Source organism: Anas platyrhynchos, chromosome 5 (genome assembly GCF_047663525.1).
Source record: "Anas platyrhynchos isolate ZD024472 breed Pekin duck chromosome 5, IASCAAS_PekinDuck_T2T, whole genome shotgun sequence".
NCBI lineage: Eukaryota > Metazoa > Chordata > Aves > Anseriformes > Anatidae > Anas > Anas platyrhynchos.
Window position 1 is genome coordinate 34,521,025 of NC_092591.1, and position 26,525 is coordinate 34,547,549.

The window sequence follows — 26,525 nt, forward strand, 5'->3', positions numbered from 1 at the left end:
GTGCCGGAGCTCCGCCCGCCCGCCCCGGCCCGCCCCAACCCGGCCTAGCCCCGCCATGGCGGCCCCCCGCCCGGGGCACTGAGGGGAGCTGCAGTAAACGTGGGCTATTGGGTCCTACCCGAAATGGGGCTCGAGGGTATGAGGGTTGTTCTGTCTTCTCGTAATAACCTTAACAGCAGGGAGGCTGTACAGGCAAAAAGTGACCCGTATAGCCTGCAGAAATCAGATGAGAACAGCAAAATAGCTCCTGTGAGTGGAGGTCCTAAATTTTTCCTCTGCAACATGATAGCACATGCAAAACGATGTTTTATTCCCGTTAAAAGACTGAAACGCCATTCCAGATAAATTAATTTAGCCAAGAAAGTTCAGCTTTCACAAGGAAATCTTTGCCTCGTCGCTTCCAGATGAGGTGCAGCTGCATTTATTCTGGTACAACACTCACGAACAGTGACCAAGAAGCTAAACTACCAAAAGCGAACATAAAAGTTCTCCAAGCATCTTCACTGACAGACTGCTGTTTGAGAAAACAGGGACTGAAGACGATTTGTGCTGGGAGATTGAAGAACAGGAATGGAAGAGTAAATGAGGCAGTCTTACACCCAGCTTTTCTGCTCAGGGATGAAGCCTAACTTGTGAAACCATGCTAAGTCACATCTTCTTCACCAATAACAGAAACGCAATCTCCAACTGGTAGTATGGCTCAGGCACGTACCTGGTCTCCCTGCCTAAGACTCCTACAAAAGGGAGAGGAGCATAGCACCATTTAGTGAAAGGAAATATAAGATTCAGAATCACGAGGTAATAAATTGCTTTGTGTGGGAACAGCTGTAACCCATTTCTACCAGAGCACAAATTATGCATGAGGTATTGGCCTCCTCAGTCTTTAAAGAGCAGTATACTTTTCCATTGGCATTTGATGTTATATACTAGAGTGATCAGAACGATTAAAAAAATCCACACACACCCCTGCCTGTTATATAACACAAACATACTCTGTCCTACCCTGGGTCTTATGATCTTGACTCACTGTGTGCCTGTCAAGCCTGTTGCATTTCTGTGCCACATCATGGGATCTCTTACTGCTTCGTCTCTCCTCTAAAGGAGAGCTTCTAGCAGGAACATCTTATCACCATAATAAAAAGCTGGTCAACATCATCATTTTCTCACTTCTACTACTTTTAGTATTCCCTGTGGCATGTACATGCAACAACAGTTATATCAGTAATATCACAGCAAGTTCTCACAAACAAAATCCACACGTAGAATAAGATTTAAAAAAAAAAAAATCTCCCTGCATTTGAATTGCTGGCAGTGTGCATTCACAATTCAGAACAGCTTGTTGAAGATTTTTAAGAAATGTGGATGCTGACTGCATATGTTGTTTCTATATATTGTCCTAATCACTAAAAACCTCTGCAGATATCAGACTAAAAAGTAATTCACATTTTCTCCTTGCTTGTTGTTCATCAGGTCTTCAGAGTAGTATGTACAGCTTGCTTTAAAGTTATGATATCTGCTTTGAAATAATGTATATAAATTTTAGTTAAGTCTGCGTAATTAAAAGTTAACAATCCTGCAGGCTTTGCAGCTTCATGCATTCATACTTTGGGAACTGCTCTCCAATAAAAGCTTTCTGTATGACTGCATGTAAGTCACAGCATAAGTCTGCTGCACGAAGGAACAGATGTTATTTACCAAGGCTGTAGCAACCCGACAAATAAGTGGAAAAAACAGAACAACTAAGGGAGCAAGAAGCTATAATCAGAACATCTAATGCAGTAAACCACCTATGGAATTCAGAACTTCTACTACTGGTGGAAGATACATAGGGATAGAAGGGAAAAAGACAGAGGACAAGTCAAAACAAATGTAGTTGTAGGCTCAAAGTACCACACCCCTACTGCATTTATTTTGATCTTTAAATTATTAAGCTTGGATTAGAATTATGGAAACCGTTTAAATCTTTGTTTTGTTCAGAAATGTATGATATACCCTATGTTAGCTTTTCAGTTAACAAGCTTAATGGGAAAAAAAGAGCTATCAGAAAAAAATGCATTATAAAAGTAATGCTGTAGAGTTAAGAAAAAGTGAGGGAGTTTTGTGAAGAGGTTAATACTACTTGTTCTCTCACAAGTAAGAAAGTTGAAGGAAACGATGTAAGCCTTTCTACTCTTTGCCTAGCTTTTATTAAATAGTATATACAAACTTCTTTTGTGCTTCCAATAGAGAACATTTTGCCTTGTCTCAAAAATAAACACCCCAAAACAATAGGACTTAGAGGAAAAAAACATTAAATAGTTCCATGTTGCTGTCACAAAATTTCTTCTCCCCAAAGGGCATGGAGACCGCCTGGTTTCATCTTTATCAATTGTGCATAGCGAATTAGAAGTCGACGTGTTTTCTCATTAAAGATCCATCCCCTTTAGGCCACAGGTAGATGCTGGGGGACATACTCCCAAATCTTGGAGATGCAGCTGCTATAGGCTCATTTTTTTTCTCTGCCCATCTGCTGACGGTTTGCTGCCTCCACAGCACAGCTGACAGAAGACACTGAACTTGCGCTTCAACTACTCTACTGTAAAGTGCCATGTTCCAGCATCAGTTGCTGATGAACTAGAGCTAAGTCCCCCCTCTTTACAGTGGAATCAAGTACAGGCATGCATTCACTTCTGCTGACTTGGCTGTGAGTGAAGAAAAAGAAAAGCTGACTCTTTAAGCCCTTCCAGCAGTACCCACAGTAGTTTGTCTAGCAGCTCCCTAAAAGTCTAGCTCTGCTGACATGTACTTGGTAATTGTCAGATGTAAAGATTACGAACCCAAATTAGAGCTTTTATCATACAGTCTACATCGGGTTTCCAGGTAGAAGTTTCTGCAAGCAAAGCCTCCGCAGCAAACCAAAATAAAAACAGAAAACTGTCCAAAAGCTCTTTTTCATTTGAAAAGGAGGAAAAAAAACAATTGTATAGAATAAAAATCTACAGCATTGACTTAAACACAATGATCTTATCAGAGTACCTCTTGGCCAAAGGGACCAACTGGGACAGGAAGGCCATCATCAAATCACTTCCAATAGAGGCAATAAACAGACATTAGAAAGTAAAGTATCCCAGCACTGTGTCATCCCATCCAATCCTCTTCCAAGTAAACTAAGCGGTGCAGCAGTGCTGACACACTCTGGAAAGCAATGCCATCTTCTCATAAAGGAGTGTTGACTGGGTGGTGTGAGATGTTACACATGGAGGGATGAAGAGGTTTGCTGAAATGTCTAGTTAGTATCTGCTTAACATGAATAGTCAAGCACTTGTGGAGCATTGCAGGAGTGGGTTTGGTTTTTCTTTGTTACATGTTTTGCTTTTTTTTTTTTTTTTAATTAAACCATGCAACACATGGAAGGTAGGGGCAAATATTTTTTCCAGGCATCCACCACATTGCCGGCAATGAGATGTGCCACAACAAGTGTTAGCTCTACACAACTGTTACCTATAGGTCAATGGCATTTTAAAATAGAAAATCTCTTACACAGTGTTATGAATAAAATTGCACTTGATTTTGTTAAAAACTCCTATCCCTGTAACTTTTCCAAATATCTCTTTTCTGACATCTTAATTTTCTTAGTTAACGGGAGCTTCTCTCTAAAACCTCTCATTCACGTTGGACATGCAACACAGAACAGCCTAAGCCCTTTCCTACCAGAAAATAACTTTTTTCTTCAGTGCTTATTTCTATCTGTTCCCACCCTCCACCAAAAAAGGTAAAGGCAATTCACCTGCACGTTGTCAACTTTAACACTGAAATATAAACTCCTCAAGCAGACATTAGGAATTTTAGTTTCACAGATTAAATATTTGAAAAGTTACAGAAGGTGCTGGAATAGTACACATTTAAATTGCTTAAAAATCCAAACTTGCAGCAACTTTGTAATTTCAAAATTTCCAAATGGTTTATCAATGTCCTTGTGAACTTCTTCCACAGCAAGACGTCCTCGTGACAATAAAGCATCAAACTTCCAAGGCTGTGATCGAGAAACAAATCAGCAGGATGCACTTGCTCCACCAAGCAACTTTGAAAGAGGCGTCTCCACTTCCAACAACAAAAGCCTTATCCTTCATTCCATTTTGGACCTTTCGAAGTGTGTAATCATTCTTTCCTGCAAAATAAAAAAAATCCCAATTCTGTCATTTCCATCAATAGAAATATATTACTCAGTAATAAGGAGGTATGCTACGCACACTCACAACAAATGCACGCTCACGTGCACTTTACCACAGGAGTCCAACTTACAGCAGGCAGATACACCTCTTCTTCTAGAATGAAAAGTTACACCCTTCCACCCACAAGTTCTTCATCCATTGGATTATAGAGTATAGGTCACGTCATTCACGCATGTCCACATCACAGTTTCCACTACTGTGGAAATAACTCTTCCTAACCAGCTAATAATGGCTTGTGCTCTTTGCTTCTGCTCCACAAATTCTTAATACAGACTCCCCTTTCAAACATTTCATTTCTTCTACATTTATTATACTGCTCTTTAAATTGACTGAAACTTACAGTATTTAACAGTATCTTGATGCAAGAATATCTTTGCACAAAAAGTTCTAACAGTATTCATTACCCACAATGTTAATCAAAAACTTTCTCCGAGCCGTACAGCTCACTTGCTTTTCCACAGCATCGTAAGTCTCCATAAGAATTCAACATAACAAAGAAAGGAGGAGAAACTAAGACTGGGAAAACAAGAACTAACCCAGCATGGAAAAAAATTTGCATAGGTACAGTCTTCAGCAGGAAGGACTTGTAATCCAGAAAACAATGGTTTCTTTCTGCTTAACTGTGTTCTTCAACGAGGGTACAATGATCCCTGAAATCATGTCTACTTTAAGCAACAAATCTTTACCACTTATTTGTATTCTTAGAAGCTGTAACACAGTTGTGCCCGCTATCCCTCCCCTTGTATTTTACTACTGCACTGCCAAGATCAGATGCCAGTTCTAATAAGCCAAGTCTTTAACAGCTGACTCATGACTCCTTTGGTATGTCAGAAGACTGTTTTGTACTAAAGACTTGTTTACTGACCTCATCTGAATCTAGAAGAGCTGGAAGCGCACTGCAAGGGAAACAAAAATTGTTAGTATGGCTGAAGTACATACTGAGAGCGTATGTTGACAACTGTTCTCAGCCTTATCTTCTACCTTAAGCTTTTTAGGACAAAGGAGAGCAGTAACAAAGACCTTTCAATTAAACACATAGAAATTACAGAAAGACACACAAAAAGAGGAAGAGCCCAAGCAGTATCTTATCAATGACCTTCACGGCTTAAACATTATTTCATCACAGCTTCTGAATTTCTCATTACCTTCTGAACAATTTCCAGGTTGCCAAGAAACAAGTTGCACACATAGTATCTTACCAGTCTGGCTCCAACTACAAAAGGAGCATTTTGCAATACAGAAAAAATGTTACACCACACAGAAAACATCTACAATATGAAACATTTACGAGACCTTGTTATTAGAAAAATCCCACAAACCACACAATCTACACTGGTACCACAGCCTTTTCAGCTACAATGACCTCCCACCTATGTATTGGGATCTCATCTCTTCACAACCATGATCAACATACTTTAAAGAACAGAAAGCAAGCCTTCCTAGCTTACACCAGTCTTGTCCTTAAGGAATCCTAACATTCCTCAAAAAAAAAAAGTGCTAGACTAGGGAAAACACATTTATTTGAGAAACTGCACTTTCCTCCACTTGAAGCTTGATTTCTTCTCTTTAATTGACTTCAAGCAGAAGAATTCTACTTGAATCTAGACTCTTTGCCAAAATTCACTGTTCAGATTTGTGAACATGAAGCATCTGTCACCTTCTGTTTTGCTATGAACAATTTAGACAGACACTGACCTTTTTAGGATATAAAAAAATAATATTAAAAGCAGAACAGATATGGACTGCACATACAGTTGACTATATTGCCAGAAGCATAAAAATGACTCAGACGTACCAAATCAAGTACAGAGCTAAATGAAATTCCACGGTTTACATCCAGCAAAATACTTGAATAAATTTTCAGAGCACTGAACAGAAAGATGGGGTTTGTTTGTCCTTTGCTTTCTAGATTTGCTTTCTTTATCTTTAGTGAAGTGCAAACAAATCAGTCTGTGGCTCCACAGTCAGAGAGGGTGTTCCTTGAGTCAGTATGCGTTCAAGTGGCAGGAACCACAAGTCTGACAGACTGCAGAAAGCCAGGTGGTAGCACGCTAAAAATCACGAGGCCAAACCCAGGTTGAACTCAGTATCTGTTCATGTAAATGCAGCATGCAAGTTATAGGAACACAAATATATTAGAATGCCCTATGTCCGAGGAACCCACTTTTATTGTGACTACAAAAATACTCACACATCAGTCACCGATGAAGGAACATTCTCTTCTACCCACTTCAGGTCATCTTCCTGCTACAAGTGCAGAAATTAAATGGAAAACAAGAGTCAGTTTTCCCAAAATGCTGTCAGATACAAACCTTTTTCTTCTCAGTCTACTTGACGAAAAGCCTTCAAATTGATTTTTGAATTACAGAAAAAGTATTCCAATAGGAAAAAAAACTAACTTGCTAACAATTTAGATTATCGATTCTGTAATACTCTAATAGCTACTAGGCAAAACAGGCCTTCATGACATCATTTACAATAATACACACACACACCCCCCCCCTTTGAATAACTGGTCAAAAAATCTCAAAATTAGAAGGCAGATTATTTAAAATATGGTTCAGCCTCCCTGTGAGCCTGACAAAAAGTTTTATCTATATTGCATTGTGCAAGCGTTCCTGAAGAACAGACTGCATTCTAAATTCTCCATTGGCATTAATAGGAAGTTACACGAAAAGCCTTTACAGAACTTCTGAAAAGCAAGTAAACACACATGTAATACTTGGACTCACTCCCATTCTAGAGCAAACCTGGAAACTCGTATTTATAGGCCAAAAACTGTATATTGTGAGCTACTACTGGGGGCAGCCAAAAGGGCTATGTTCCTCTAGGTGGGGAGGACATACTTACAGCTTTATTTGCTTTCACATTCCCATTTGGCTCTTGCTTTGTACTTCTCATTTTCATTCCTTCTGTAGACAAAAGAAGGGGAAAAAAGACTGTAGTAACTAAACTCTAATTGCTCAGAGACTGTAAGTGGAAGTGTTGAGTGTTCATTTAATCCAATGATTAAGAAAAACAAGTTACTCATTAAGGCAATACTTTTTCCTATTTGAAAGGCTTGTGATACTTTATGAGAGGTGGAATACTTACTTGTCCTGAATTTTGCAGTTTTACCTAGAAAATATCAATTTCTACTCCTTTTCTCTAGACGAGACATAAAAAGCATAAAGCTCAGAGACACTGTGTAATCTCCCTCCTTGGAAATACTTCAAAAGCCATCTAGACATAGATGGTCCTGGGCAAGCTGGTCCAAGTGACTGGAACAGAGGTCCTTTCAAACCTCAGCCATTCTGCGCTATACGCAACTCCCCAAATTTATTTCACCTCCTGACTGCTGAGCAGCCTTGTTTAAGAGCTGAGAAGCAACACACATCCCCCAGCCTGGCAGACAGCCAATACAGCTGATTTAATACAGCTGATTTGGCAAACACATTGAGGAGATAACACACTTTCTTAGCTCTCAGTAAATCAAACAGCACTGATATATCCCAGCAAACTCATTTCAGGACAGACAGCAGCAGTGAGTATATATCACCCTACCCTTTTTATAAAATGGTTTTGTTCCAAGGACAACAGATGTACGGAGATGGGAGGCAGAGGTTATTATAGTAGGAGAGGGTGAATGGACAGAAAGGTGCCACCTTGTGTTATAAAGCAGGACTGCTTCAAGGCCCATCTATATGTTTACACTGGACATTTCTGCAGAATTCAGAGAACACATAATACATATGATTCTTTAAATTTTAAGAAGAGGAACTGCATGAGCCCACTGTCTAGCAAAAGTATTTGAGACCTTTGTCATCGCAACTAGATCCGCACCTATGGATTTTTTTTTTTGAAGTAGATATAGTAAAAACAACCATAACAGCATCTTCAGTGTCATCTGAAAACCCCAGGATTAAACATGTAACGTAAATGCTAAACAAAGCCAATATTCCTCTGCAACTGCATAAATGAATGGCAACAAGCAAGCACGTACTCCACTTTTACAGCTGTTACCTGTTGAAATAAAAAACAGATGTTTCCAACGCAAAAGAGGTGGAAAGAAATTTTGCTCTTACCAAAGCTTTCCTTCAACATCGGCTCTTTCTGCTCATCATCATCCTCTTCTTCAGACAGCGGTGAGAAAGCAAACCTTTAGGAGGGAAGGGAAGTTATAGAAGAACATGTATTGCCACCTAAGAGAGTTATTGACATTCACATCACTTAATTATTCTGTGTAGCACATTGTTTTGGAGACCTATGCTCAGCTACATAGGAGTTCAAGCAACTTCTTTTCAACTAAGGTCACCACCAAGTACAGATTGAATTTTAACTATGTGACTTCTTCCACCTACTTTTCTCAGGCCCTATATATATTGTTTAGTATCCTACGCTAGGATGCTATGGACCAGTATACTGCAACTGAAGTCATCCCTGAGGACTTCTTTGGGATATACAAGGATTCCCGCAAAAACCCTGTTTTTTGAAACAGTTTAGAAAAGCTGAACCTTTGGTTGTTAGCAGATGGTCTCCACAGAATCATGATGACAAAAAGGATCATTGAAAACAATAAGCGCCAGATAGCATCATCCACCCACAGCTCCTGCCAGTCCTGTCAAGGAAAACAGCAACAGAAACAGAAAAAGTTGAGAGAAGTTTCCACATCCCAAGCTCTTTCCAAGGATGAATTACAGATATCTGACAAAGAGGCTCACTTCCCTTACCTGTGAATTTTACCATATGGTATGCTACTCTAGACATAATCCACAGAAAAATCTGTTCCAGAATCCCCAGTCTCACCTCTTACACTGCCAAATTTAAACTTATCAAGAGGCACCAACCACAGGAAGTATTCAGTATAAGCTCACCGACTGACAGTCCACCAGCCTGAACTTCATGGTGGTCCAGATGATAAATACAATGGATGCTGCAAGATTAAAAACAAACAAGCTACTTAGTACTACTACAAACTATGTTAGTGTTTGTATACTACTAACAGGGTTGTGTTTCCCAAACAAAGGGTGAAGAGTTAAATAGTGAAATTATTGGAAACTAATTCATTAGGTTTGGAATACATGAGATTGCCTTATTGCACTGACCATATCAAGATGTTTAGGCACAGTCCAGAGTATTTTTTTACTCGTTTGACAAACCAAAGACAAAAGGCATAAGTCAAGCAGAAAGTATTTTAACCAAAATCCTCACCCCCCTATTTACTGTTCTTATATTCATCTACTTTTCAAACCATGGTTTCATTATTGGTTGACAAACAAAAGCTACCTTGAAGTAACTGAACATTTGATCCATCTGAATGGATAAGCATTCAGATCTTGACACATAAGAGTCTCAGTGCACAAACTAAGCTCTCACCACGGTTTTAGAAGGTGAGACTTCCCTTTATTAGAGAATTCTATGACGACTAAGAACCAAATGCTACAAGGAATTTAATCAGAGCTTTCAATTAAATGAATGCTGCTGTTTTTTTGTTTAAAGTTAAAAAAAAAAAAGATAAAGTACAGCAGTTAGAAGCTTTCTGCTCATCATGTAGATGGCATTACCAAATACATGAAAGAAGCAAAGCAGCACTGAGATTTATTCTTGGAGTTCAGTTTATCACTCCTGTAGAGAGGCTGAACCTCTCTCTATTATTCTTTCAGAAAATAGGCAGCACATTATGTTACAATACAAAGAACATGTTTTTCCAAGAGTCACTCTAGTCGTCACCTAAGGAGGAAGAACCACCAAAAAAATGATCTCAGTAATGCACAGCCCAGAGACACCTTAAAATTCCATACTACATAGTGATACTGTGATTTTGGTACAAACTACCACTGGGATGTTAATAACGCAGGATAAAACTGCCAGGTGCAAAAGATTATTAAAAGGAACAAAAGCACTCCATTCTAACCAATTTGCTGACTAATAATCTACTACCTCTTAAGTATCAACGTAACACTTGACAGCAACCCACAATGAGAAATGGCTCAAGTGTTATTTCTAACATTTTCATTGCATTTACAGAAAAGTCACTAAACTGGAAAATCTGCTTTAGTGAGCAAATCGAGCTATATATGGAAATAGCAAGTACTCTTACATGGTTCATGTAATTTTCTACTTACCTGCTACTGCCAAGATGAGTGTGTTGGTAAAGTGCCGATACAAAGAGAGTTTCACAACATTCCTTCGAAGTTTTAGCAGTTTCATTGTTTGAGTCAAGCTGATGAATATGTATGGAAAGTCAAGGAAAATCTGAGGGAACAAGCTGGCCACAGACTTAGGAGAACACTGGTCTTAGGAACAACAGCTTCCCCCCCCCCCAACACAGCCCTCTAAAAATATAGACAGACTCACAGCTGGATCTATCCCTTTCATGCAATTTAATCACTTTAATAGCTTAAAGCTTTTGTCACACCAACATGCTATCCTAACACCTATGTTGGACTACGGTCCACTCCTACACAAAAGGAGTCAGATGTCTTTCTGATAAAGGAAAAAAAAAATCAAGGCAACAAAACAAGTTGCTAGAGGAGACACTGTGATAAGAGAAACATGGAGCAGTCATAACTGGGCAGCAATTCACATTTTAAATCTTTTTGCAATTGACTTTAGCTAAAAATGCTTTATAAGGGGGTTTTGTTATGCATTGCTTTGAGGTCAGCATTTGACAGCAGTTGCTCAAGTTACAATATTATGGATATTTGGATACAATATATCGACACTGAAAAGTTAACTTTGCCGCCATGTTGTCACCTAACTACTTCAAGATTTACTTTGAAAATTTACCTGAAAGTTACAAGAATTTCAGGCTTGTCCTTGCTAAGAAGCCTTTTGTCAAAAACAAGTGGCCTTCTCCCAAGGTTATTACTGTCGTACTGTTCAAGTGTCACATTAGAACAAATTAATTTGATTCTTTAATAAACAGAGACTGATAACTGACTTAATTAGTTTGTTTAGTTAGCCAGTAGATGTGTTAGAGCAGCTCTTGGTTTGCTTTGCACTGGCTGAGGCAAAAGCTTACCTGCACACTCAGTTACAGAGTTTCTATTAACTTCACTAGAAGTAGAAGGAACATATGCTTGAAGCTCATTTAAAAAGGAAAAAAAAAAAAGTTCAGCCAAAACAACTCCACAAAAAATAAATTTGAAAGAAAACACACCCCACCAAGTAAAATAGTGAAGGATATCCACCAGCACAGGGCAGTATCTAGGAAAGCCAGGGGAATAAAAGCCAAGGAGGCAAGATCATTCTGGGCCTGGAGACAAAGAAAGAGCCAATAAGAACAAACCGAAAAGGAAACAAGGCATAGAAGAAATGAGTAGCGTCAGGCTATTTTATAAGAAACCACAAATACTGCACCACAATGCTTCCGAGTTGCACTACAGAAATAGAGGGTTTGAAACAAGTGTTCAACCTGATGCACAGAGGGGTTTAAAAAGAACAAAAGCAGACTACAGCACAGTCAGTTCCCAATTCTCCACCAGCAAGGCAAGAACTACTTTCCAGATGAAGTTAATTTAGCACTGTTAAAAAGAGATGATTGTTGTGATACAGTCTGGCCACTTCCGTTATAGAAAATCAGCAGTCAGCTCGTTAGAAATGTAGTAATGAACTCTTCTACACCATCCATAGAAGAACTACATGCTCCACCAGTATCTATGGGTTTTACTGAAAGTGGCAGAAATTGCCTTTGTGTATCCATCAAAAACTAATGAAGTTCCAAATGACAAAATCAAACCGCTTTTCATTTCTTTTAAAGTGTTAGACAAACAATTCGGGAAGTTTTTAACATTCTGGAGTTTATGAAAGGATATCCACAAAACAATACAGGCATCAATCAAGGACAGGGCCAAGTTTGCTATCAGAGCCACAGTGTCATAGAAAAACTGAAAAAGTACCAAATATATGACGTGTTAAATACCTTGTCCCAAGATATCAAAGAAACAAACAACAGAAATTCACACCCTGAGATGCACTTACAGATTCAAACAAGTATCAGCACCACTCACATGCACTTCCCCAGATCCAGCCTCAAAAATTAAAGGCTTTTTTGTTTGGTTGTTGTAGTTCCTTTGTTTGGTTGTTGTAGTTCTTTTGTTGTGTGGTTTGGGTTGTGTGTTTTTGTTTGTTTTAATATAAAAAAAACATGGCTGAGTGAATTAAGCTGTACATTTAGGTCTGGATCTAACTCAATACCCCAAGATCCATCCCTACCTAAACTGAATGAAACCAGGCTAATCACAAAGTTATGAAAATTATTTAAAAATTCACAAAATTATATGCTGATGCATAGAAAAGATAACAATCTTAAAACCGGTAATCCCACTAATCCTCATCTACAGTCTGAGTTTAACCACTTCACTCTGTTCCCTTCTTTCAGCATAACCCTGGGACTCTTCATTGGTATATAAGACAGTAGCATCTGTAGTTTATGGAAAAAAAAAGCAGCAGTTACTGACCCCTGTGACTCTAAGAACACCTTCCATGCCGGAAAATAACAGATAAAGGGCTCCAGCCATAACTACTTTATGAAGAGTAACTCCAAGGCGAGGCCTGTAGGAAAACAAAGAAAAGTTTAGATTAAGTGCGGAAGAAGAGCGAAGTCACATCAGCTTGGGTCTAGTGTAAGGCAAGAGGCACATAAGGCACTACTAGATAAGTGAAATAATTTCATTATGGTGCTATAAGCTTATGACATGGCTAAGGAAGAGACTGGTAACACTTAACCTATTTGGCTTTTTATTACCATTTCAAGAAGCCCCATACCTTCTTCCCAAGTTCTGCCAAACATACTTCCACTTGCTGGAAGTTCCCAATGCCACATGAGATGTTATTTTACCAACTGATACAAGATGAGGGCAGACAGATGAACAGCTCATCTTGTCAGCACTAATCTCCTACAGCAGATCCTTAATACCAATTCATGACCTCCCCTATTTCTAGAAGCTCTTCCTTGCCCAAAAGGGGCATAAAAAGCTCCCACTGCAGTCAGTGAAATATCTCAGTAGTGAGACAAACCTACTCAACAGTGGTGAAGGCAGGAGGATGTAAAGAAGAGCAATCCCTACATCAAACTGTGTGTCTATGCTGACAGATCAAAAAGTCTGGAGCACCTAACTTCTAACTAGCAAAGTACAGGGACATGAATACTACTGTAAGTCATGAAAGAACAGCATTGAAAAGACTTGTAATACAATCAACCACACTCCACACCTGTAACAAAATTACTCACTTGACTATTCCATATCCCAGGCTGACTATAATGACCAGAGTTCGAGCCAGTGAACGTTTCACAGCAGACAGCAGTTCTGCCAGTATTAGTGCTCCTTGTACTACCAAAAGCAAAGAGAATGAAGCTAGGTTATGAAAAATATAACTTATGTTTTACTGAATACTGTATATGATTGTAGTATGACAGCAGACACGGTAAGTTTCAGGAAGTAGGCTGTTAAATTTAAGTCATTTTATTTCCCACATCGAGAGCAAGCTTTCAGAAAACACAGGTCTCTTACTGTTAAAAAGGAACAAACAACACACACACACACACACACAAACACAATAGCACATTAGTGAAAAATCAAGTCCAAAGAAAGTGAAGAGCAAGTGATCCGTAAAATGTTTATCCACAAGATCAGTCTGGGAGATCTTCCAAGCAAGTACACCATGAAAACCTTCTGCACTGTGGGTATGACTAATAAAAAAGTCATAATGAAAGTTTACTTAACTTCATTTGCATGCATCCATGCTAAAAAAAAAAACAAAAATAGTATCTCAAAGGTGTTTTGTTTTGAGGGAGAGAGAGAGATTTGCTTAAAATGAATTATCAGGCTGTTGGCTGAAAAAAAATCAAGTTTATCTGCAATGCTGTCATGATAAACAAGGAATTTCAAAGTCTCCAAGGCTAATACCAGTTATAAAAACTGAATTACAAACTACACTTCGGAAGTCCTGTTTTAAAGCTCAAGCAAGCATTACAGTGAATACTTTCAAGAATCTAGCATTCTATATTCCTGAGATACTACATTCAGAAGTCAGAGACAGTCAAAGCATTTTAATTTTAGCGGAGCACAGGTTGTCAAGAGATGTTAAAAAGCACTGTATATGAAAAAAAAAAATGAAGAAACTCTGTTCCCTGTTCTTTGTTTTGAAGCAATCCTCAAGTAATCACATACTTGCAATGCATTTGTCACCCGAATTCAGTGTATGTTAGCATACGGCTTTAGTGCTATGCTCATCAATGAAATTGCGAACCGCAGCTGTTACCTACCTGATTCTCCCGTGTAGCGGATATTCTGGAACTCTGCATAGAAGACTGCTTTCTCAAGCATGCCCAGGAAGATAACTGCACCAATCCAGAACTGGATCCTCAGGAGATCCCGCCAGTAACACGCTGACCACGCAAGCCATAGAACCCCGAAGAACACGTACACAATACACATCACCATGAAAAACTATTACACAAAGAGAAGCAAAAAAAAATAGGACCCTTAGACCAAAAATGAGAAATACAGATGTAAGAAAACTACTTTCTCACCAAGAATATCAACTTTTAAAGGTTTGAAACACATTGCTTCATTTGTCTTCTCCAGATTCTATTACAGTGACAATCTTGTTTCTTCTAGTTTCTTACTGAGAACAAACATTCAGAGAAACTGAATTTCTGAACAATTTCTCTTGAAAAGCCGTCTGCCAATCTATTCACAAGCAATGTTTAAAGATAGTATCACATGTTACATGTTCAAAAAAAAACTTCAGATAAGAGTTTTGGCAAGAGATCAAGTACCAAAAACCCTGCCCCTTCTCATACATTATTCTTTATATTACTAGCTTCCTTGTACACTTACAATTAATACTCTGCAAATGAACTTAGGAGTCCCCTTTACACACCGTTCCACAGAACAAAGATAAACAACTGATGGCTCTACTTCCTCTGTGCAAATAATTTGACAGCTCTCAAAAGCTAATTTTTAGCCAACTCAGTTTTTGACCAAGCTTTCCTTAGTCAGTCAAAAATCTAGAATTGAAAAAAGAAAGCCCCAAATCCATTTAAATGCTATCATCTTGTGATTTTTCCAATCTAGCATTATGTGCTTCAGATGAACTTTCATAGTATATCTCCTATACTGAACAATTAGCTGCTACAACGCTACTCAGTGCTGAATTTTGTAAATCACAGCAGCATACCAGGGCAAGTTAAGTTTCCACAAAGCACAATCAAATTGAAAAAGAAGGATAAGAAGGAGAGAAAGATATGAAATGAATAGCAGGAACTACCTAACCGAAGTATAGGACAGTGATAATCAAGGACTCTCCTCTTATAGAGGGTGGTCTGTATTTTTTTTTTTTGTCTGTTTGTTTTGTTGGTTGGTTGTTTTAAAGCAAGCAAGCTCTAAAGTTGGCTGCAAGATTCTCTGAAACCTTCACAAACTGAAAACATCTCCCTTTGGAGAACAGCTTACTAATCCTTAACGCGTTTTCATGCCAGAGTGATCCACGCAATTCACATGTTAAGGATCTAGATGTCAGTTCACATTCAGACATTCTGTTACAGAAATATGTAGACAGAAACCTTTTTCTAGACTTGACACGTGGGAATATTCATACCAGTGAATTATTTGGCAATAGAACTGCTGAAGCTTTCACTCCTGCAGCGAGTAAAACATCTGGTTCAAAAATGCAATGAGGCTCTCCTCTTTAAAGGCTACTCTTGCCAATAGTCAGCCTACAGTTCGTACTTGTTACTGATCCCCAGCTAAAGTCTGTCTGCACTAGATAAGTTCTTTCATTTTCTTAGCCTCCTCAAAAGAAGCAATTAATGATCAAGTCAACAATCCCTCTGAAGGGGAATTAGCTCTTTGTAGTGCAATTATGCTTTCATTGTAAGGCAGTATTGAGTACGTTATCATGGCATGGAAGACAGCTGGTGGGAGATGAGGCTACAAAATAATAAAGTAACGACAAAGGAAAGGGTAGCTGTAAGCAAAGACATAAAAGAGCTACTTTTCTAAGATATGAGCTAAGGAGAAAAACAAACATCAGTAAAACTGCTCAGTTTAGAGTTAACGGTACCACTACCTTTGGAACGACAAACTGACAGGCTCTAAGTCAAATATTTGCAATTTGCATCTGTTTTCTCAATCCTATATGCAACACAAAAAAACCCCTCTGCTAAAATTAGTTCTTCTAAGCTACAGGCTTTGTATCCTGAAGTATGGAGGGAGAGTATTTGAGATTTACATCCACTGACAGCTTTATAGGTCAAAGAAAAGCTGGTTTACTTACAATCATCAGAGGATAGTCTGCAAGTGATAGATACTCATATGGCCCCTTCAGTTCTACTGTCACTGTCAAAAGACAATACAATAACCAATTTATACAAGAAGCAAAAACAGGAAGCCAGGATAAAGTACTTAAATGATTTTTACTCAAGTGTAAAGAAATAAAAATCTTCACATGGGCAAGCTTTTAAATTTAACTTAACCTTATTTGATTAAAATACAAGATTCATAACACATTCAGTTAATTAGATTATATTAAAGCCATTTAATATGCACCATTACTGATTAACTTATGGTAGCACTTAGAGTGAAAGTAATTTGTGCTGGAGATTTCTGCGTAACAGTGAAGTTAGAAAACACAGAAGTTCCAACTTATTGTAAGAATTTTAGAACTTTGCTAAAATTTGGATACATTATCAATACAGTTAAATATATTATAATAAAGATCATTGTTGTCGCTTTGAAATTACATATTCTAAACTATTTAAGCTCTTTAATATAAATCACTGTGTTGGTCTGGATATTATTTAAATACCAAACCTCAAAATTGAACTACTCAGGATTCTTCCTTACTTCCATCATTACACTGACAGACTAAGAGCCGTAGGATCTTCCAAACACTAGCAATCACCTATTTTCTTAAGATGAAGAGTTGTGGTAGCTACTATTTACAACTATATAAAGTAAAAGATAGTGTCTTATGATAAAGAACTGGATAGTATGTATTAAGAAGTACCTTCGAACACAGGCAGAATGGCAGACATCAAAAACTGCAATAGCTATTTATACAGTAAGTTAAAAATAGATATCTTACTTGTGAAGAGCTTCTCTTTGACATTTGAGGAAGGTGTTGTTTTCTCCGTTCTTTTAACTTTCGTAGTAGAATCTTTTGCAGATATAGCTCCAATTTGTACAATAAATATATATGGCCCATCTCGCCAAGTTTTAATAACAGCATTCATTTCCTGAAAATAAAAAGTCTACATGTAGATAGCACACCAAAAAAGGAACAAACAAAAACAATAAAAGCATGTTCTCCATAAATGAGTGATATTTTCCATGTAAAAATATTAAATTCATCTCTTGCCAGGCCTAAAACTTCTTAATATATATTTTATATGCAATTTCTGAATGCACTTGTGAGACATAATACTGTAAAGTTAGTCTGACACAATATTTTTAAAAGAGTCTAGATTTTAATCCAGAAGAATCATTAAAAGGCAAGAGGTGATCAGTGCTTATTTACCAGTTTAATAGTGCCTTATTGCAAGAATCACTTTAAAGGTACTATAAAAGGGTCAAATAATTCAGCAAAGCATCCAAGTCCTTGTTTTCAACCTACAAATATTAGGACTGTCAGAGATTATTATTAGCCTCATGAAAGTAAGTGTTTGGCAACAGGACAACTGCACACAGTGGTTTTCTGATGACTAAATTTTCTACTGTAAGATAAAAGAGGTAGTTGAAGAAAAGTAAAATAATTCCACATTACTCATCTCCTGTGGGAACTACTACTGCATCTGCAACAGCTCTCATACCTGTAAGATTCAAATCCTGCTAGTAAACTAAGAATGAGAAAGCTTGCCCAGACTAAATATTTGCACCATAAAACAAAATACAAAATAAGAGATTTATTTTGAGCTCCAGTACCCAAAAACATTAGTTCCACAACTGAGAAAGCTCCAGCCATCTCAAAAACTGCAATAATATAAGAAGTTAAGGTTAAAACTAAGACTACCTAGACATACACTGCTTACAAGACCATTGTAGAAGTAGCACAAGACTTTATAATGGCCTCTCCAAGAGAACGTCAGTATTAAAACCATGCATTTCTACTACAAATCCTCCTGCCCACAAGACCTAAAGCAAACAGCATTTTATGCATCAAAAAAGTTACCGCTAATATTGACTGAAGTTGAAATGCTTAGTTAAAAACATATTAAGCTTCAATGAAAATATATTTTTGTACACTACTTCTGCCTTTAAAATATATCCATCTCTTGCTGCATTGATTCCTTATTACTACAGTCACGCACGTTTACATTTTAACTTTAAGGTAAATGGCCCTGTTAGTACAAATGGAGTTAAGCATATTTTCTTTGTTGGCATCCAGGAAATGCAGTGTGAAGTTGATAATTCCTGGCTAAGGCTCAATCAAAATACATAATATAACTACTAACAGATTTGAAACCTCAAAAGAAATCATTCAACTTGCTAGGTACAATATTTTAAAAGATTGACTAGGCCAAGATGAAAACAAATGTAACCCCTAAATATTAGTGACCATTAGCGATCACTTAGATCATATCTCTGATTACTTACCTTAAAGCTAATATATTCTACATACTTTAAATTACTTTTTTTTGGCAAGAATTTTATTTTTTGATTTATACCATCAGTTTGAATTGTTTGCGTTACTTCACATACGTACCCCCAAATAAACAAAAACAAAAAAAAACAAAAACACACACACACCACACCAAACACACACAACTTTACTATCCTTGTAAACACTGGTAGTTTTCTCTAGAATAATAAATATAAAAATAATAAGAAAAAGAATGCTGGATTCCACATTACATTTAAATTCAATATACATACAATTTTATCTGCCACCATTGTGTGATTTGCTGCGCTCTCCTTCTTATCTTTTACACCCTTAGAGAAAAAAAAAAAAACAGAAAAAGGATAAATCGGTAGGTCAAAATTCTATTTCACACCTACACTCATTCATCAAAAAAAAAAAACCAACATACCTCTTGTTTCTCAGGTGAGAGAGGCTCTGGATGAACAAATTCTTTATAGAAAATCTGAAAGATCAAAAAAAAGAAGTACATCATTTATAGGCATTACAGTTTAATATGGCATTACTTTACCAGAGCAGTAAATTTGAGTTTAAGGAAGGATTATCAGAAGAGCAGTATTGAATAGCTTTCATTTCTTTAAATCAAACAACTATATTTGTGGAAGGAATACTACTACTTAGATAATACTGAAATTTGAGAGTTGCTTTTTTCCCCCCCTCAGACAACAGGTCTCTATTTTTAGAACTAGACTCCCGGACATGACAGCAGCAAAATTAATTTCTCTTTCAAAATAATAATCTGTTGACCATCTCCATCACTAGATGAAATCTACACAGACAGAAACAAAATCTGAAGATTTCTACCTCAGTCTATGGAAAAAAAGAAGTCCCTAGACAAGTGGGTGCTTATTAGGGATCCAGATTCTGCCAACTCTCCTGAATTTGAAATTTAATGACTGAAATCTCCTGACTTGAAATCTAATGAAATTGCTATACCACAAGAAACAAAGCTGAACAACCAAAAGGAGATGTTTATGTCAAACTTCAGAAATGAATAGCTGGGAAGAATAACTTCTGTTAAAAATTTCAGCAGACTTCAAAAAGGAATTGGAGGTTTTTAAAGACTTAAAAAAACCTGCTCACCAAAAAAAATGTTCACCAACTTGAACATTCAGTTAAGTAGATGCCTCAGTTCACATTACACATATAAGCCCTCACGAGCTTTTCTATAAAACCACAGAAAAACAAAACTGAAATTTCTCATATTACTAAAGACAAAAAGCAAGCAGCATAAAGATTTAAAAAAAAAAAAAAAAAACACCTTTCAAGACATCTTCACATATCAAAGGAGTTAGAGGCTTGCAAGAGACATCATTAAAATCCTTTTCAAGTCACATTTAGGCACACATTTTTCTTTAAGAAAAATGCTAGACTCAGTACTTAGACAATTTGCAGTACTCATTATCCACACCCCTTTGTCTAAAGGGGGAGTAGTTCAGTAAAGGCACAATGCTGTCCACTTTACCTTGAATCCTTAAGTACACCATAAAACAGACGATTACATTGGCACTGTCAGTAGTATAACTGCATGGCTTCCTCTGGTGATACATATCTTCCCTGGAGGCTATGTTTGCACATTATGTCACATTTTCTTGTTTCTTCCATTTGATTTGTTTCAGCTACTTTTTGCACTACTTATTTTTCATTTTTTAAATATTATCAGTGTTAAATAACCTATTTTGCAACATACTTATTTCTATTATTATAAACAACCATTATCTGAGCAAAAGTCCCAGTCCTTTAATGACCTAACTTCAGTAAGAGATTCACTCTGTAGCCAGAGACACACGCTCCTCTTCTAGCAGTAGACTTCTGTAGGCCAATTCTTAGTGTTAAGTGAAATAGGAACATGGAACACAGAACCACAAATGGAAAGAAGCACTGGGCTATAAAGTGCAGGGCTTTTTCTCTGACAAAAGAGAAACAGGGAAAAAGTACTTTCAAACCTTCAGAGGTCCTCACATAAGCTAATAATGCACTTAACAGGAACTATCATCTTCTCTGTATTATTGTACAACAGAACAGAGTGGAATTAGATTTCTACCCGTACCTGGGGCCTGAAGAGCTCAGAGCAATTTGGAAACAGTAGAGAAGCTGTGGCATAGTATCCGGACCAACCCGCATGTTCTTCATATGTAGTCCCAAAATAGTACTCTGCCTGTTCTTCCTGCCAAACACAGAACAGAATTTACATTGGCATCCATTATATCAAATGTTTCATCTGAGTAGGCAGCTGCAAGACCTGGGAAGTGCCAAATCTTCCCTCTGCATATACTCCTGAGCAGAATTTATTAGGATAAAAGCCATCATGCCCACGCATGACTATTCTTCCTCCATATATTTTTGTTTATATATATGCATATATAAATATATGAAATATTCATATATACTATATATATACACACACAAATATTATATATTATTCATATATTACATATACACAAACACAAGAATTAAGTATTAATACCCAAACGAAAATAAATAAGTCTCAGTACTCCTACATGAGAGGTGCAGCAGCCAGTGCAAACTCAAGTCTACATGAGCAAACTCCAAATCATTCTATTAAAGGTCTCAGTACTGTGCCAGGCTAGTAGTTAACCACTGTCACAGTTAATATTTTAAGTAAATAAGAAAAATATATTACAAACAGTACAGATGTGTTCTACCACATTTGAGAGACATTATACACACTGAAAGACATTTTGTATAAGTCAATAATACTCATAATATGCATGCAGGAAAGAACAGAATTAAGAATAAAGCATCTTAATTTTTTTTTTCCTATTTGCTGTAATTAATGTTCTCATCTAACAGATAAACTCACCCACTTCAGTTTAGAGTTGATGTCCTTATTTCAAAATATGGTTTTAGAATAATTCTGATAAATGCCTCTACCTTACTCAAAACCCAAAAAAGGTCAGTAATTCCAGACAGCTGTAGACCAATTCTTCTCTCATCACCTTCCCACTGATACAGAAACTTCTTCCCACGGATACAGAAACTACTAAAGAGATGCATCTCTTTAGGCCCACCAAACAAACATGACACAAGCAAGAAATATCCAATCCTCTCACCCCCAGAACTGCTTACTCACCCCCAGAACTGCTAAAAATCATAACCCATGTTTTTCCACACAATTCTTACCCCAAAGTTGAAGACTTCATTGTAGCAATCAGAGTATCTTAAGTACCAAGTAACGTTGTAACTCTGGGAGGGATCACAAGCCTTCTCATCTCCTTCAACTAAAAAGATACAAACATATAAGACAACCTTTCCATGACATTCTTCTGTTCTGTGCCAAACTACTGTAATTAAGTTTAAATGCAAAAAGTAAAACAATAGAAAAACAGTCTCCTCAAATAATCCACTAGTGTTCAGTGAAAAAAAAAAAAAAAGGCATATGGAAAACAGAATTTGACTACAACATCGCATTAACTCCACTGAAGAGCTGAAGATCATTTGGAATTATTTTTTTCTTGAGACAACCAGGGATATCCCAGCAACTGCAAACACCAAGCAAGATGACAGGAACTCCCAGTGATCGCAATACACAACATTATTTCCCTTTCTAAGACACTTGGGGGATATAGCAGGTGTCTAAAGCTAAGAACAAGTTAATACTAAAGGTGATTTGCACATAACTGAAATACACCAATATTTGAATAATACCTAAACAAACTGATAACACCACCAAGACAGTATAAGGAAACGTAAAGTTTTGCAAGTCAACATCCACCCCCCACTCCCAAAAGACAAACAAAGACAAACAATCCATCCATAAATTAGCTCACTGTCAAAGCTGCAATGCTACCTAAAACCACAATAACGCAACTTTTGCCATTTTGATATTAAGACAAATAGACATGGAAGATGAAACACAAGATTTTATCTACTTCTGAAACAAGTATCATGACAAAATGTTTCATATCTCATACCAAAACTAAAGCCCGATGAAGAAAATTTGATGTTGAGAAGGTAAACTTCACACGTAAACGAAATGAGTAGTGATTGTTCAGTCTTGGAAGAGCCATTTAATGATTATATTTCAGTTTTGCCACTCAACAGATGGCAAAACAAAAATCAATGAGTTGACAGTATGTTTCTAGTGCTAATAAATCCCCACAACTTCACAGTGAAGGTTTATCTCAGACTACACACCCACAGGTTTGTTACATGTGGAGGACTTTTAATGAACATTTCTCTATTGACCAAATGAGAAAAAAAATATCCAACTAGTTAGAAGACCCTGCCAAGGAGCAGGAACTGACTTTAAGCCATATGACTTCTAAACCTAAGGAACTGTAGCCCTACGTATAGAGCTACAAACAACTGGGTCCCCAACGCCAAAGATTAAAAAAAAAAAAAAAGATGCAAAGATGCAATCACTGAAAAATCTAACAGTTTCCTTATGACACCTTCTGGCGTACATGCAAATAAGACATATGTTCTCCACATAGCCCTAGATACTGCATATGGCAAAACAATGAAACTAAGAGGCAACATAAACACTACAATAACGTGGGCTGATAGCAAATTCTTTGGTGACAAAGGCTGTTCTGATAAAATTGACCAAGTGAGGAATAACCCATAACAGTGCAACAAAGAAACAGTGTTATTTAAAAAATATATTTTAATCACATTTTTACCTATTAAAAATAGATCAGATTATTGAAGCACTATATTCAGCAAGCAGCAACCACAACTAAAGGCAAATCAGGCCACAAACAGAATAATGCATCAATCTAGGCAATCACCACAGAAATGCTGAGAAGAAGCACTCTAAGAAACAGAGGAGGCACCCATGGCATTTACTGAACTCAGCAACAAAGAAATCGAAGTTCCTTTGTTTTCAAGCAAAGCCAGCAATATTCAACTCAAATACAGTCCTCATTTAATAGACAAGAGCGGGGTTTCCACCATGATCCTAGACAGGAAACCAGGTATCTTCAAGAACAGCACTTAAGAAAAGTAGCAGATAAAAATAAATTCATTACTGATAATACTTAACAGTGGCATTTTTCCCAGTCAAAAGCAAAAAAAAAAAAAAAAAAAAAAAGAGCATTAGATACCAACACAAAATATGCACCATAAAAATCAAGAAGGGGAAAGAAAAAGTGCAGGAGGAAATACAGTTGCTATTCTAAATTCATGTAAGTTTTTTTAATCACACTGGTATGTAAAACAGAGATCTTCCCAGGTAATTCTAAAGCTTAATCCCTGATCAAAGGCTGACAAGCAGAATGTAGTTGAAGTCTACACCAGGAGCCAGAAGATGTAATTCTTACTGCCAGATCTGCCACAAACCTCTCCTGTAACAAACACAATCTATTTTCTGCATGCCTTGATTCCTTCCTTCTCTTGGTTATTTCAGTTGTACCCCTCATGATTAGACTTATCACACATTACTGCAAGTCTCACATACCATATTAGTATGAGCATGCTGAAAAAATCCCTACCAAACTTCCAGATACCCTTTGAAAACCACTTCCTTTTCCCCCCAAGCATCAGATTTGCAGCTGTCTTGATGCAAGCTGTGAAACTCAGCATTTGAGCTATACTCGGAAAGTGGGAAAACCCTAATCCTTCACTAATAACCACCTTAATACTAGCCTCCTATTTCAGATTCCTATGAGATTAATGGAGACACTTTAACAAGCTCCCTTTGAAACAGTCCTAAAATGGGCAGGCATCCAAAATTAAACCTGAAAATCTATATAGTAAGCATAGTAAACATAACAGAGCATAGAAATATGCAATTTTACCAAGAAGCATCAGTCAATCCTACCACCTTGCTTTCCTCATAACTGAGAAAATTAATCACTGCAGTAACTACGTATTAAAGCAACAAAAGCACAGATCCTACTAATTGTTTTTTAAAGTGGCTTATTTCCTCATTTAACACAAATGCAGAAAGCCATACACAGACGCTGTACCTGTATAACCACCCAATTCACATCATGAGAGCAAGAGCTTGTCCCCCTGATCAGTGGTAACAACTAGTGCAAACAACCCCTTAGAAGTGCTCACAGCACATGGCAAAGATTCTAGCCATTAGAAATCAGTCACTTCCACAAGTCACCTTTGTCATCTAGTTGCCACCTCAGCAATGTCTTCAAGTTTACAGATCATTGGCTATTTTACAGACACTCCTTAGTGCACTGACCTACATAGCCCATAACCCCAGTCACATCAGAAAACAGCAAGACAACAAAAAAACGTGAGGGCTGCAAAGATATTTTCTCTGTAGCTCACTCACACACACTGTGATCAGGAAGAGAAAATGGCTCTCAGGAGACCTGTCATAACATCCAATGTCACTTCCTTACAACTGCCAGAGGTGTCCACCTAAAAAAAAAGGAACAGGGCCTCAAAAACACTGGCTTCAGTCACCCAGTCAGGGCCAAGACTTCCCACTGGGGCAACACAGCACACCTTACTGCAGGGCTCAGCACATCCCACACCTCATAACCTTTGACCTGAAACGAACCAGTACGCGCATTGCCCATCTCACCCTTTCCACACACAGGACAAACACAACAATCCACTTCCACTGCAGCCAAAAGATACCACAGCTGGGAACATCAAAGGCTGTTATTGAACCCAACCATATCAGACCTGTGGCTTTCATCCAGTGCTAGGAGGTGAGCTGTCATTGCAGCAAGTGTTGTTAAACACTTCACAGTCTTTTAAGTCCAAAATGCAAAGTAAGGACTGTATCTAACAGCGACACGAGCAGGTTAATGCCCTGGGAGCACTTACATCTCAGGAAAATGGTGGTGTTGCTGAAGAGAATCTTCCCAAAGTTAAAAAACTTCTTCCCCTGGAAAGGCAAAAAGAGGAGGAGACATTAGCGGGCTTAATGTCATCCAATTTAAATGCCATTTTCCCTCAGAGTTTTAACTTAATGCAAAAATGAAAGTGAATACCAATTAGGAGCCGGCATTACTGGATTTTCCGGTCATGCTTCATCACCCCTTCAATCTACTTTTAAAGAGAGCTTGACAAGCTTTTTTTTTTTTTTTGGTTCTGCAAGCCCGAATTAGTTTACCACCCCTTATTAAACCGATTTGCGCTTCCTTGTTGATAAGGCCTAGACTTTATCCAAGCAAGCAAACTCCCTTCTTAGAAGCAACCGGAGCGCCAGTCCCAGTCCTTTCAGCTCCTTCCCGAAGCTCAAGAGTCTCCCAGAAAACACCCACCACTCCCTCCCACAGCCCGATAAACGCGAGTTAAACGCCAGATAGAAGAGCTTCTCCCCGTATTTTCCAACAGGCACGGCAGCTGAGAGGCGCTGGAAGCCTCCCCGGCGGCCGCAGCCCCCTCAGCGCAGCTGAGGTGTCCCGGGGCCAGGCCCCGGCTCGCCTCGACGACGGGGTCCCCCCCCCTCGGCCTCCCGCCGCGGCCTCCTCTCCCCGTGCGGCCGAAGGGCCCGGCACCAGCCCCGGAGCCCGGGGCCGGAGCCGCGAGGCTGCGGGCAGGCCAGGCCGCGCCCCGGCCGCCCTCCGCGCACTCACCATGGGCACGGGCACCCGCCATTTGGAGAGCTGCCCGGCGCCCGCCGCGCCCGCCAGCAGCAGCAGCGCCAGCAGCCGCAGCACGCCGGCCTCAGGCCGCCGCCGCTCCCCGCACCGCGGCGCCGCCGCCGCCGCCATCCCGCCGCACGGAGCCCGTGGCCGCGCCTCTTCCGCT

General features: G+C 38.3%; 2 protein-coding genes across 3 annotated transcripts in view; both read right to left on the reverse strand.

Annotated features, from left to right (window-relative positions):
• Positions 1-1,158: 1,158 nt before the first annotated feature.
• ZNF106 (zinc finger protein 106) overlaps positions 1,159-26,525 on the reverse strand; it is a 120,244-nt gene continuing 94,877 nt past the window's right edge. Inside the window, exon 16 of the mRNA XM_072038782.1 lies at positions 1,159-1,464. Coding sequence (XP_071894883.1) covers positions 1,423-1,464 — 42 coding nt within the window. The 3' untranslated portion in view covers positions 1,159-1,422. The remainder of the gene's footprint in view (positions 1,465-26,525) is intronic.
• Positions 2,915-26,509, reverse strand: TMEM87A (transmembrane protein 87A). 2 transcript variants are annotated; one of them, XM_072038789.1, is made up of 20 exons: positions 26,351-26,509; positions 25,596-25,656; positions 21,981-22,078; positions 20,887-21,003; positions 19,228-19,281; positions 19,073-19,129; positions 17,286-17,436; positions 16,476-16,537; positions 14,461-14,644; positions 13,426-13,525; positions 12,653-12,746; positions 12,004-12,079; positions 10,316-10,420; positions 9,065-9,123; positions 8,705-8,808; positions 8,276-8,349; positions 7,062-7,123; positions 6,403-6,458; positions 5,077-5,107; positions 2,915-4,147 (listed from the first exon to the last, which is right to left on the reverse strand). In XM_072038789.1, exons 1-20 carry the CDS (start codon positions 26,486-26,488, stop codon positions 4,106-4,108), a joined length of 1,725 nt encoding a protein of 574 aa, XP_071894890.1. In that variant the 5' UTR covers positions 26,489-26,509; the 3' UTR covers positions 2,915-4,105. The 2 variants fall into 2 exon arrangements, with proteins under 2 accessions (XP_071894890.1, XP_071894889.1); XM_072038788.1 differs by lacking the exon at positions 12,004-12,079 and adding an exon at positions 11,376-11,448 and having other exon boundaries at positions 26,351-26,508.